General features: G+C 31.5%; 1 protein-coding gene across 1 annotated transcript; it reads left to right on the forward strand.

Moving 5' to 3' along the window:
* The first annotated feature begins 877 nt into the window (after positions 1–877).
* Positions 878–9,440, forward strand: LOC114193054 (macro domain-containing protein VPA0103). Its single transcript, XM_028082755.1, has 7 exons — positions 878–1,162; positions 1,248–1,296; positions 1,869–1,971; positions 2,133–2,228; positions 2,327–2,401; positions 2,810–2,879; positions 9,180–9,440. Exons 1-7 carry the CDS (start codon positions 932–934, stop codon positions 9,252–9,254), a joined length of 699 nt encoding a protein of 232 aa, XP_027938556.1. The 5' UTR covers positions 878–931; the 3' UTR covers positions 9,255–9,440.
* Positions 9,441–13,759: the final 4,319 nt, after the last annotated feature.

Raw genomic sequence — 13,759 nt, forward strand, 5'->3', positions numbered from 1 at the left:
TTTCTTACCTCTTTTATCATTCCAAATGGTACTAGTAAGATTATTTTCCACCATCACCAGCGCCATTGAACCCATATTGATATTCCATAAGAGTTAATTCTAGATAGGGTGTTCTATTATTTTTCAAGACATGACGTTGAAGGAAAATACTAAGAAATAATAATTGTGTCTAATCACAAGCTTCTAGCCATAGATATTACATAATCATATATTAATCTTTAATGAACCCACAATCTAATACATGATGAAAAGATAATGCAAAAACTTACTTTAGTTTGTTATTGAAAATGATGAGATTAATCACAGGTATGATCTTTCGAATATAAATGATCTTAAACACCACTTTTCTTATCTATATTGATGAGATGAAAATAAAATAAAATCTCTAATACAATATGTAATGTTACCTTCTTTACAAACGTAGACCATAACCCATTTATTATTGTTATTGTTGTCGGTCACATTTCATATATATTTAATAATTTCAATTCACTCTGTCATCAAATCAAAATTTCTACGCAATAAAATTTTCATGACAATTATGCATGTAATGATAAAATTAATATTAATATCCCATTTTATAATTTTTCTCAATCACATAACCCTAACACATCTAGATAATATATACGTGACCCAAAAAATTCTAAGAGAGAAGTTAGTTTTGAGTTTCAAAGGTTTTTAAATCTATCAATTTGGTCACAATGCCTTATTATTTGTAATCAAAACAACATTATTATTCATTTCATTGTTATTAAAACGAGTATTTTAAACATGAATTAGTCTATAACTTAATAATTTATGTTTTATTTTTTTATCTTAATATGGGATAATTTAGAAAAACAATTCTTGTTTTATAAAACATTCGTTTTTTTTTTGTTTGCTTTATGTCATGTAAACCTACCTCAATAAACATAAACTTTTCCCATTGAGAATGTGCAGCATCTTCTCACGTTCCCGATTCCTACTGAAGTTTGGGTCGAACTCAAAGTCAGAACATAATCTGAGGAGATTCCGTGTGTGTGCAATGGACGCAGCAGCATCAGCTAGGGTTTCCAATGGCGGTGGCGGAGTAGTTCGCTTCCCGTTATCTGCATCGAGCGCTTTAGTAATTCAGAAGGGAGACATCACCAAGTGGTCTATCGATGGTTCCACCGACGCAATAGTATGTGACTTTTCCTCTCTCATATTTTCTTTCCTGAAAGAGTGGCTCGTCAAATCCATGAATTGCATGATCGCGTCCGCTGCAGGTAAATCCCGCGAACGAGAGAATGCTCGGTGGTGGTGGTGCCGATGGAGGTAACTCGTTTATTGTGGATGATGCTTTATACACAGTGAATTTATTATTAGCCAAAGAATGAAGGTATTTGGTTCTCTTGTTGAAGGGTGCTGCACTTTAACCCTCTGTCACACTCTCATGTTATAAATAAATGATCAATTTGGTCCTTCATTCGTTATTTTCTATCGTGAATAGTCTTTAACAGAATAGAATTATATAACAGTACCTAATGCATTGAATATATTCATCAGTTTAGTCTCTGATTTCTATATATTGAGGGATTAGTTTGAATTACTTTTCAATATTTAGAGGCCGTATAGCATGGTTTCTAATACTCGGGAGGTTACACATATAGTTATTTTACTTTAAGGTGTGTATATGAGAGTAGTACTTTATGGATGAAATTGATGTTTATTCTAAATAAATCTTATTGAAAACTACAAAATTATGAGTATTAAATAAGAAGAGAGGATTCAGACAATTTTGTGATTTTCAACAAATTTCACCCTGAGAGAGAATGTTAGAAAGAGGGTACTAGATAGCATGTCTGAAGTGTTTCTCTTCTTTTAATGGGTGTGACCCCTGCTCTCAGCTATTCATAGGGCCGCAGGCCCACAACTTGTTGAAGCATGCCGCACTGTTCCTGAAGTTAGGCCTGGAGTTCGGTGCCCAACAGGGGAAGCAAGGATCACACGGTGAGTTCTGCTTTAGCACATGCTGATGAGCTTGTCAAAATAGTTTTTGAATTGAAAAAGTTGTCTTATTTTTTAAGAAATTGAAGCTTATTTGCTAAAGCTAAAATCACCTTAACTAGTTCTGCTTGTCTCTCATAGACCTTGTAGTTGTTGATGTGCAGTGGTTTTATGCTGCCTGCTTCTCATGTTATTCACACTGTTGGCCCAATCTACAGTAGTGATAGTAATCCTGCTGCCTCTCTGGCAAGTGCTTACAGGTGGTTTTTTTTAAAAGATGTGCTTGTTCATTTTGTGTTTTGGGTAATTAATTGTCATTACACTTGATTCAGAGATTTGTATTATCATTGATTTCCAGGAATACTTTGAGGGTTGCGAAAGAAAACAACATTCAGTATATAGCATTCCCAGCCATATCATGTGGTGTCTATGGGTAAGTTTAGGCTACAAACATCCCTATGCCTTTCTAATTTACTCATTCTTCATTTGTTGATCATCCATATTGGTCATGTGGCAAAAGAGAAGACTAGTGTGAAAAGGTTAGAAATTAGAATGTAATTGCCTTTTATGATGGAATCCTAAGCACATTTATTTCCATTATGGCTTTTCATTTCAAAAGTTTGATTATTGGAACAAAAACAAGACACACTGTTAACATTTATAACGCAATAACTTTTGTTTTAATATACGATAGCCTTGCTATTTGTTATGATGATTAATATAGTTTGTTCTCAAACCTAATAATTTCAGTCCGCCAGCTCTCAAATCTAATGTTCCCTTTGATTTTTTATTAGACACAAGACTTTCATTAAAATTGTATAACACCACTGCTTTGTTTCAGATACCCTTATGATGAAGCCGCTACAGTTGCAATTTCTACCATCAAAGAGTTTCCAAATGACTTTAAGGAGGTAAGCCATTACTTATTATTTGATCTGGGTTCTGATAGGAATATACAATTCCTAACCTCTTGCTAAACTGTTATCCTTTTTGTTAGGAACCAAAAATAGAAATCCTAACACAATATCACTTTCTATGTCACAAAACAGTGTGACTGAAAGGAATAGTATTTCTTCACAACACTTACAACAATCAAAACAACAGGGTAAACAAAATTAACCCCAAAAAGAGCACTTTCCTTTTCACTCTAGAAAAATCAGATTCACCAATGTTAGAAATCAAAAAGCTAATAAAACCGCAATTATAATTGAGGACCTATTTATTATGTCTTTGTTCCCAAAGTTAATGGCTAACTACCCAGTTACAACTAATTACAATTTTGCCCCTTTTTCCTTTTGTAATAGATTTGTAAAGGTCGTTCCCTTTTCTTCTCAGGCCTGTTCCCATTATCAACAGTACACTTTTTTTTTATTAAAAATCTCCTTTTCCTTAAGGTTGAAATCTGAAAATTGAATAGTAAAGTTTGAATGATCTTCTCAAGTAGCTTCTTCTAGATGTTTGTTCTGCCATTGCACCAATGCTCGATGAATAACCTCTTCATTCTTATTCACTGTTTGATTATCCAATGCTTGAAGAGGCTAAAATTGTCAATCTCCCCCTATAACTTTGCCGTAGTTCTGATTCCACTAGATGGTCCCCTGCAGCTTTTGTAAGTTGTGAAACATAGAAAACTGGATGTATATGAGACTATTCTGGTAGTTGTAAGTTGAATGCAACTACTCCAATTTGTTGTAGAACCAAATAGGATCCATAATATATGGCTGCCAGTTTAGGATGGAGTCTAGTAACCGTGGTAGTGCACCTATGAAGCATGATCTTCAAATATACCCAATCCCCTTTGCTGAAGTAATGCTATCTTCTGTGCCTATTAGTGTAAAGTGCCGTCTGATTTTGTGCTATCTACAAATGAAATTTTAATTTCTTTAAAGCTTCATCTTGATCCATTAAATCTTGAGCCAACTTCATCTTGATCCATTAAATCTTGAGCCACAGTTACCGCCAAAGTTTCTCCTGGTACAAACTTAGTCGAAGAATGCGGAGGTCTACCATAAACCACCTAAAAAGGTGTGCAGTGTGCTGCCCCTTGAAAACTGGTATTATACCAATCTTAGCCCAAGGAATAAACTCAGCCCAACTTTTAGGCTATTCTGAACAGAAGCACCTTAGATATGTTTCCAACATTCTGTTTAAGACTTATGCCATCTGATTCTGGATATTATGTTGTACTCTTGTTTAAAGATGTTCCTTGCAGCCTAAATATCTCTTTCCAAAACAAACTCATAAAAGTAGGATCTCTATCATTGACAATGGAGATAGGTATCCCATGTAGTCATACCACTTTTCTCAAAATCTTAGCAATCCCTTTTGCAAAATATGGATGTTTGATTAAAAATAAAATGCCCATGTTTGCTTAATATGTCCACTACCACTTGAATCACCTCAAATCCTTTTGATTTAGGAAGTCCTGTAAAGAAATCCATGCCAACCTCTTCCCAATTGCATTTGGAATGGAATAGATTAAGGCTGTGACAAGCGTGTGGGAGAGGAGTCTTGATATTTTCTCCTCTAACAAACTTGACATTCCACTACAAATTTGGCGACCTTTCCCTTCATTCTTAACGAGAAAAAAATTGAGGCATTCTTCGATATGCTTTGTAAAATACTTGAGTGGCTCCCCAAAGGAGTTGCATTGTAGTTCATGTCTTGGAATCTATACTGAATTAGAAGATAATACCAACCTGCCCGTATAATATAACTTCTCTTGTTGTGCTTGATATTCACTCCTCTAATGAATTGACATTCTACTTCAAATTTGGTGATTGTTCCCTCCATTCCTAAACAAAAATAATTAAAAACTTCTCTATAATAGGTATTGGAAATTTATGCAGAATAATATCTTATTTAAAGTTCTATAATCAACATAGAACCTCCAGCTGTCGTCCTTCTTTTTATCCCAAAACACTGGATTGGAATTGGGACTATTATTTGGTTTAATATGCCTAATGCTAGCATTCGATGATCTGTGCCTCAATTTCATCCTTCTACACATGAGGATATTTTTACTATCTCACATTCATAGGGTGTACTCCTACTTTAATAGGAAATCAATTACCATATCTCACGCAGGAGGAATTCCATACTGTTCCTGAGAAACCTCAGAATTAGAAAACTCAAGTAACAATTCTTGAAATTGTTGCTTTTAGATTCTTAGGTAAGTGCAACTGTAATATTGTCTCAATCTTCTAAGATCTCCGTGGGTATCGACAGAGTCAGGGTGATCGTACCCTGTTCATCAAACATTCCCTAGAAGGTAAACTTACACTACTCTTAGTCTATGTAATGATATGATTTTGCAAGAGATAATGAACATGATAAACGAATCTTGAAAGAAAAGCTTGTTGCACAATTTGAAATGAAAGATCTAGGAAAATTAAAGTACTTTCTTGGGATAAAAGTAGCTTACTCGAAGAAAGGTATCTTTATCCCCCAAAGAAAGTATGTTATTGATCTTCTCAAAGAAACAAGTATGATTAATTGCAAGATTGCTGTAGTTCCTATAGAATAAAACCATATAATTGGGAGTGATGAAGGCATTTCTATCGTAAATAAGGGCCAATATCAAAGACTTGTTGGGAAGCTCATCTACTTAGCTCACACTAGACCGGACATAGCCTATGGTGTGAGTGTTGTTGGTCAGTTCATGCATGATCCAAGGGAGAGACATTTACAGGCTATAAACAAGATCCTACAATATTTGAAGACAAGTCCATTAAGGGGATTACGGTTAGAGATGACAAATAAACTCGTCCTCGTGGATATTGCCAGAATCCATCCCCGTTTTGACGGGGAATTCTCGCATTGACTGGGTATGATATGGGTATGGAAAGTCTCCAACTTTTTCAATTGGGTATGGGAATGAGTATAGGGATGTACATATCCCCGCCATAATAGTTGTCCCGTTTAAATTATTAAAATATTCACAATTAATTAAGTAATTATATATATATATACTATTTATTTTTTATTTCTTCTAATTATTTGGTTTGTAATGAAACTCATTCGCATCTCCACTATATTTTTTTATCTTATAATAATCTTTATGTAATTATGTTAAAATGATGTATGTTAATTAAAAGAATTTTATGTCTCATTTGAATATTTTTATTATTTTTTAATATTTTTGTTTGTTGTATATTTTCCTTTCACCTGAAAATGTTTAAGATTCTCAATTTAAGTGTTTAATAACACAAACCTTTTATTTACTAGGTAATATAAAAAAATTCTTTAATTATTATTATTAATTTTTTGTTTCATTTGAAGAACTCTTTTGTTTTGCTAAAATAATTTTTGTTATTTCTGAACCATTGAGTATACATATTGATACTTGAAAAGTTTTCTTATCTCTAAGGTATTTTTTATCTTATCATACCCTTAATTATACATCTATTTTTCTTTGTGCGATTTCTTTCAATAGTCTCTGAAATTGTTTCTAAACATGTTAATTTTTTAATATTTTTATTTGTTATTTATTTTTACCATGTAGAATACTATTTCAATATATTTTATCTAATTATTTTTATTTTCTAATTCATTATCAATAATACTGTAATTTTTTCACTATAATTGTATAAATAATTTTTATTTACTACAATATAAAAATTTAATGTAATTGTCATGAATATTTTTTTATCACCATCTAACATATATTGAAGTTCATAAGATACAAGATTTATGTTAAAATTTTATTATTATATTTATTATTTGTTCTTTACATCATTTTGATCAAGTGGTGTACTATAACTTTTATTAGTGTATAAAAAAGAGATTCATTAGAATTTAAAAAATTGAAGTAAATAAACATTTAATATATATTTTAGTTTGAATATTTGTTTTCCTTTTATTTTTTTTAAATATTTTGAAATTTTATCAATTAGGTTTCATTAATTTTTGCAAATTTAATAAATGTTTTGGTTCTCATGAAATTTTATTTTGTATTCTAATCTAAAATGTAAACAATTATAATTTATTTCAAAGTATTTGATATTGAAGAAGCAACCATCTTCCTAATATTGAAAATTTGATAATATTATATTTCCTTTATCGTAATATTTTATTATTTTATAAAAATTAATTAAAATTCATATTGAAGTAGTAAGAAAACGGGTACGCGTATGGGTACAAGATTATACCCGTTATCCGGTGAGGGTGGGGATGAGACAAAAGTTTGAAACCCGTTGGATTTGGATAATGGGGATGAGGATGAATTTTTTCTACAGAAATGGGTATGGGATAGCAAAACCCGTCCCCGTCCCACTTCATTGTCATCCCTAATTACTGTTTCAGAGGAATGAAAAATAAAAAATGGAAGGAAGTGTATATTGATGCAGAGATTAAATGCAATATTAAAAGTTAGATATTAAAAATGGAAGTGTTGTTAGTGGGATATTAAATGCAATATTAAAAGATGTTGGTAAATATTAAATGTATTACTTGAAGTTGTTAGAAGATTCTAGAAATCTCTTGTAATTATTACTTTAGGGTTGTAATTGTTACTTTAGGGTTTGAATTCCTCTATATATATATATATACAAGTTGATGTACGGTTTCAAAAGAATAAACAAAAATAAGAATCTTCTTTCTTTCAAATTATTCCTTTCAAGTCTTTGGTTACACAAACTGCCACAGTAGAGCACACAACTGGAAATCAACTTGCTTCCTTTGTTAGCTTTCTCAAAAGGAACATTAATTACATCTTGTTCAAGGTGGTCATGATAACCTTGGCTAAGGAACCACATTTCAACATATGCAGACCAAGGAAGGAAGTTTTTCCCATTTAGTTACTTAAAAGAAATGGAAGGACTTCCAGAGACTGAGACAACAACTCCAGTAGACATTTTTAGGAGTCCAAAATGGTAGCAAAAATCCAACATGAACAATAACTAGGTTTAACTAGGAAACCCTAGATAACCCATTAAACTGCACTTGGAAAAGTGCAACCAAGGACCAAAATAGATAAAGGAAGGACCGGCAAACGCAAATGAGGTGATGTGATGTTGCTTGGGCGAGTAGTTAAGACAAACATGATGCGTGGCGACGCGTGGAGCAGACTGAGGCTCCGGGACCGACAGGGTTTGGCGTCATTCGGAGAGGCGGTCTAAATCCGGTAGTTGCCAAAAGAAACTCTGACAATGGCTAATGACAGATGATGATGTAAGGCAAATGCGGCGAAACAATACGCCAGAGATGACTAAGACCAACACAATGAGATTGACCTTTTCTGATACCCACCTAAGATTAAAATAGATAGAAAATATATTTAGGAGTGCCAAAAAGACCTCTCTTATGATCTTCTATTTATAATGATAGAAATCTGATACAATGGGAAGGTGAAAGATCAAAAGACTTCTTCTATTTATAATGATAGAAATCTTATACAATGGGAAGGTGAAAGATCAAAAGACTGTAGTAGACACCTAAGTACAAAACTAGGTACAACTGGAAGTAGTCCCCAACACACTACTTCCTACTTATACTTAATAATTACTCTAACATATTTAGATTTAATAATTATTCTAACAGGATCATCTATTGCTTTAAGTATCCACTTGATAGTTTGATCAACCGAAGCATGTACAAAACACTCATTAGCAAGTTCATAGGAATATAACATGTATATATAAGATAAAATTGTCTAACTTTTGTTATCGTCAAAACTCTTATGGAGGGTTTTTACTAGAGATAGACCACCTAGATATGATAAGATTGTCTAATGTCTCAACACACCTTTGAACCTTTTCCACTAAAGGATGTTGCTGAGTGGTCCTAACAGTTCCTTTTTCAGAACTTTTCAAATTTAGGAGTTTGCTTGAAAATCAATTCCTACTCTGTAACTTTTCAGAAAAGATAGCATTAGTTAATTCAATTCCCAATTATGGGTTCCAAATATCCTTACATTCTTTAGAAATATGAGATGAGGAGAGGCAGCCCAGGTTAAAAGTTTGATCGATAAATATTGTATATAGTAAGGTGACATTTCTGAGATTTGGTGTTTATAATATGTATTTACGTAATACATGTTTACATTTTGTGGTTCTGAACGTAAACTTATAAAATACTATAGAAGTATGAGATGAGGCAAGATGCTATATCTGAAAGGTCGGAGTTTGATTGATAAATTTTGCAATATATACCAACATGTTTCTGTCATTATTTTTCAGAATATATGTAATTGGGAAAAATGTTTGTTTCAGGTGCACTTTGTTCTGTTCTCCCATGATATTTATGACATCTGGTTAAATAAGGTAGATGAGTTACTGAAAGATTAGTGTGCCACATACGTAATCAGCAACTCAATGGAACACAATTATCTAGTGGTTGAGTAAGGATTTCAAATGATTGTGTAAGGAAAAGATATAAACTTAATCTTGAAGATTTTGGTGGTGATGGTTTCTATTATATGATGTATACTCTATGAAAAAGATTTTAATTCAATCAGGCTCCATTTATATCCATTTTAGTGTTTAAGAATGTTTGATCGTGATCTAGCTATTTTGTCTTCAAAGAGGAAAAAATTGAATTGATAAAGCACAACTCTTGAGACAAATAATTCTTGAAGAGCTTTTTTAGAATCAAAGAGGAAAAAATTGAATTGATTGAGAAAGCACAACTTTAAAAGGCTTTTATTCCCAGTACTCCTACAATTTCTTCGTGTACCCTCTCAAATTTTGAAAATTACTATTTCACTATCCCTAAAAGTGATTTCTGAAATACTTATTTTGGAAACATTTCGGAATTTTGAAACAAAGTATTTTGGAATGAGATTTTTGAAATAGATTCTAGAATGAAATTTATGGAATGAGAATTTTGAAATAAAATGTTTGGAACGATTGAAATACGTTGTGAAATAAGTTTTTCGGAATTAGAATAAACTTTATGAAATGATGGGTTTTTTTTGAGATATGATTTAATGGATAGATAGTGCATGAATTTGAGGGAAAATATAAAATAAATTATAATGTTTGTTTAAAGAGTTTTGGAGGTGAGTACGAAGATATTTAACGGTCAAATTTGTGAATAATTTAATAAATATAATAGATAACTTTTGTTGATAAACTAAGTGTCAAGATTATATATTCTTATCGTTAAAATTAGTAAAATAAAAATGTAATTAGTTAAATTTAATTTAAAATAAAATCTAGATGTTTATTTTTTATAAAAATAAATGAATAGGTGTAATTAATTTAAACAAAAAAGTAATTGGTTGAAAATAATTTTAATTATGTATTGAATTATGAATTCATTCACTAAGCTTGTTCCTTCACACAAAACACACTCTTGCCTTCCAAATCTTTTTCTCTCTGCCTCCCCACCATTCTCTAACAGTTTATACATTGATCATCATCTAAAAACCCTCCTTTTTCCTTGTGGCAACAAACAAGCTTAGAGCAGTGCAACATCCTTCCCTCAAGCTAAGCATCCTTCCTTTCCGTGTAAGTCAACTTCGGTTTCCCATTTCTTTTTAAATCCTGAATTCTGGAACTTCTTTCTTTGCTGAGTCAAATTAGAGTCTCATTCTCACTATATGATTATGCATTTTGTAATATCCCTGGCTGCAGCGCAACTGGTAGCATCTGTTGGCGTGCCAGAGGTGTTAAAGGTCAGGTTAGGGGTTCGATTCCCACTGGCAACAACCCACCCAGTATGAATGGACGGAGAAGGGTGAGGGGTTGGGGTGCATCGAGCTGTAGTAACCTGACATGCTCTAGGACCAGGGATTGGTGTGCCAGGGGTGTTACACATTCCAGTCCTTAGGTCGAGCTATGCCTGAGCGAGAATTCGCCCAGTTTTTGAGTCACTCTCTATTCGCCCAGTTTACATAATTCAGATAATTGAGTCTAGAGTCATCTATCTTTCGTGTGTCATGGTGATTTAAGTGATTCTAGTGGTAATGTGAGAAAATTAATATGGTGTTTATAATTGGATAATATGCTTCTTTTTGTGTGGTTTTTCCTTTGCAATGATCATCTATCAATTGGTGTGAGTAGAGAAAGATACAAGTGAAGACACTCCCTCTTCGATAGGTGTTGAGTTAGTAGCACAGGATACCCGATAGTAAACTCTGTTCCATGTTTTAATTTAAGAGTTGGAACTTTCTGTTAACTTTTCTCTAGCATAAGTTGTAAATATAGTCAGTACTCCTATAGTTATTTGGATGACTATATTAATACTCTATATTGGCATATTCCTACTTTCTGCTTTATTTTATCATGATATAATATTTTGTTTAGTAGCGTAAAAACTATTAAATGGAATGTTACATTATTAATTAATTACTTTTGTCATTACAAAGTATTTCATTTAAATGCATTTGTTTTTTTCATTAATATTATTTTTAAATATTTTATATTTTATTATTATTATTATTATTATTATTATTAATTATCATGATAAAAGTTGCAAATTTCAAAAATTGTCAAAGATCATCGGTAATTACATTTTTTTTATCCCCTCAAAATCACCGAAAGAAATACAATTTTAGTGTTGGAATGACCTGTACTTCTTTAGTGGACTATTTATTTCAGCATCCTATAGTTTTTTCTGTCAAATTCTTCCACCAGCTCGATTAAAGTTTGAAATAAAATCACCTAGATACATATTCTACAACATCAACCCACACTTAGAATAACCGCAAGGCGATTCCAATAAGGAGAAGAGTTTTATAATGCTTGATTTTTTATCTTCAAAAGAGATTTGTTAAAAGAGTTCCAATAAATGTTTTCAACTTTGAGAATGTTAAAATTTTCTTATTTCAAAAACTCTTATTTTATCAAGAGTTTATGCATTTAAATAAAAATAAAAATCCAAAGATAGAAAAAAAGGAATTTCATACAATTAACTAGTTGAAAATGATTTTAATCGATTCATCTAGAACACATTTAGACTCAAATAGCCATTTAAATAAGTTAAATTGCGTTTTTTTCATTTGAAATCACTTGAAGTATCTTTTTTTAATAATTTCAATCAATAGATTCGTGTTTTAATATATTCAAATAGGGTGAAAATGTTTGTTGACGACGATTTCAATTTTTTAACATGTTGAAATCATATTTGAATTTGATGAAATGTTTAAGCATGTGTTTTCACAAGGCTATGAACATTTTAATTGGTTACAAAGCGATTTTAACTAATTGAAATCACTTACCCTTCATTAATAATAAATTTAAATGTTTTGAAACTAATTTAAAACATGTTTATCAAGATCAATTGTTATCAACTCATCACACACAACCCTAAGACTTAAGACTTACAACAATGATACAATCTTGATCAAGACACTTCTTCAAAGAGGTTGGAAGTATTTGTGAAAACAGGTCAAAACATAATAAAGGAGGATTTAATTATATTTTAAGGTTTTTCCAAAATTTTTGCAAAATTTCTTCTAGTAAGCATTAACAAATGAAATTTATACTTTAAAGACGATCTGCTAAGTAATTCTTTTTAAGAGTAACACTTGATTATGAGACATAATTTCAAGTTTGACAAACACAATCAAAAACACTTTTCAAAACTTGTTTTTCCAAATCTTCTTAAAATAAGTTAAAGTTAAAAGAATTCAATATAAAAAGATTAGGGAGATGAAAGATTTACTCTTGAAGTTTTCAAACTAGTCTGTAGACATTAGACTACGTTCAATTCACAATCAACTTAATTAGGTTCCACTGAGCAGACTAATGTTGTGAAGATATAAGTGAATATTGTTAAGATACCTAGGTATTATTTGTGCATAAAACCACTCCTATCTAAAATATTGAGTAGTGTCTGAAATATAGCCATTGCTAGCTAAACCATTGAGTACTTTTGTACAAATCATTGAGTATTGTTTGGAAAATAATTATTCTTGGCTAATATCGAGTATTGTTTGGAGTACATTCACTAATAAAAAAACCAAGTGTTTTTTGGACCTAACCACTCATGGCTAAACCATTAAGGCTTACAAAGAAAGTGATCTGTTAGTGTAAAAATACATTACTCTAAATTTTTTTATTAAACATTTAAAACTTGCAAGCTTATAACTTGATAAGCATGAAGAAATTGTGTCTAACAAATGTTATTTTCACAAGGATATTTTTTATATAGAGGTGAGAAGAAAAATGTTACTACAAAACCTTTTGTAGTAGCGATGAGGGTCTTCTTTGCTAATGTTTTTTTTTTGTTTGCATTTGAGCATGCTTTAAAGTTTTAAAATGCATTAAATGCTTTTGACTAAACATTGAATCCATGTGACTTCTTTTGTAACACTTTTGGAGTACAATAAAGCTAAACTTGCCTAAGAAGGTAGTTTTTTTTTCCCTCTTTTATGCAAAGCACATGCAACTGATGATTCTGTAGTAACTTTGATTAGTGTGAAGTCATTAGTGTGATGTAATTTTGAGCCATTATTCAAGAGATCCTATTGTTAATAAACCATTACGACAACCTCTTCAAAGAACTAAGAAGTGTACATTCCCCATAAGCATAAAATAAGTTGTAAGAGAAAAAGTCCAACACTCTATGATTTTGGTTAAGTTCCTAAAATAGCCAAGTATATAACATGATCATGTTTCATTTGAAAGTCAATGTGTTAAATGAACAACAAAACATGTAAGATGTAGGAGTTTCGTCTGGCATATGAAGCATCATTGTGCAGTCTTGGATTATGTATGATAAAGTGTGAAAAAATTATTCAAGAAGAATATGAAAGAGAGAAGATAAAAAATGTGCATAAGCTAAAAAAATATTGCTAAAATTTCTAAGCCATCAAAAGCTTCAAGGAAGAACACTACTAATGTTT

The sequence above is a fragment of the Vigna unguiculata genome, chromosome 8 (assembly GCF_004118075.2).
Source record: "Vigna unguiculata cultivar IT97K-499-35 chromosome 8, ASM411807v1, whole genome shotgun sequence".
In the NCBI taxonomy this organism is placed as follows: Eukaryota; Viridiplantae; Streptophyta; class Magnoliopsida; order Fabales; family Fabaceae; genus Vigna; species Vigna unguiculata.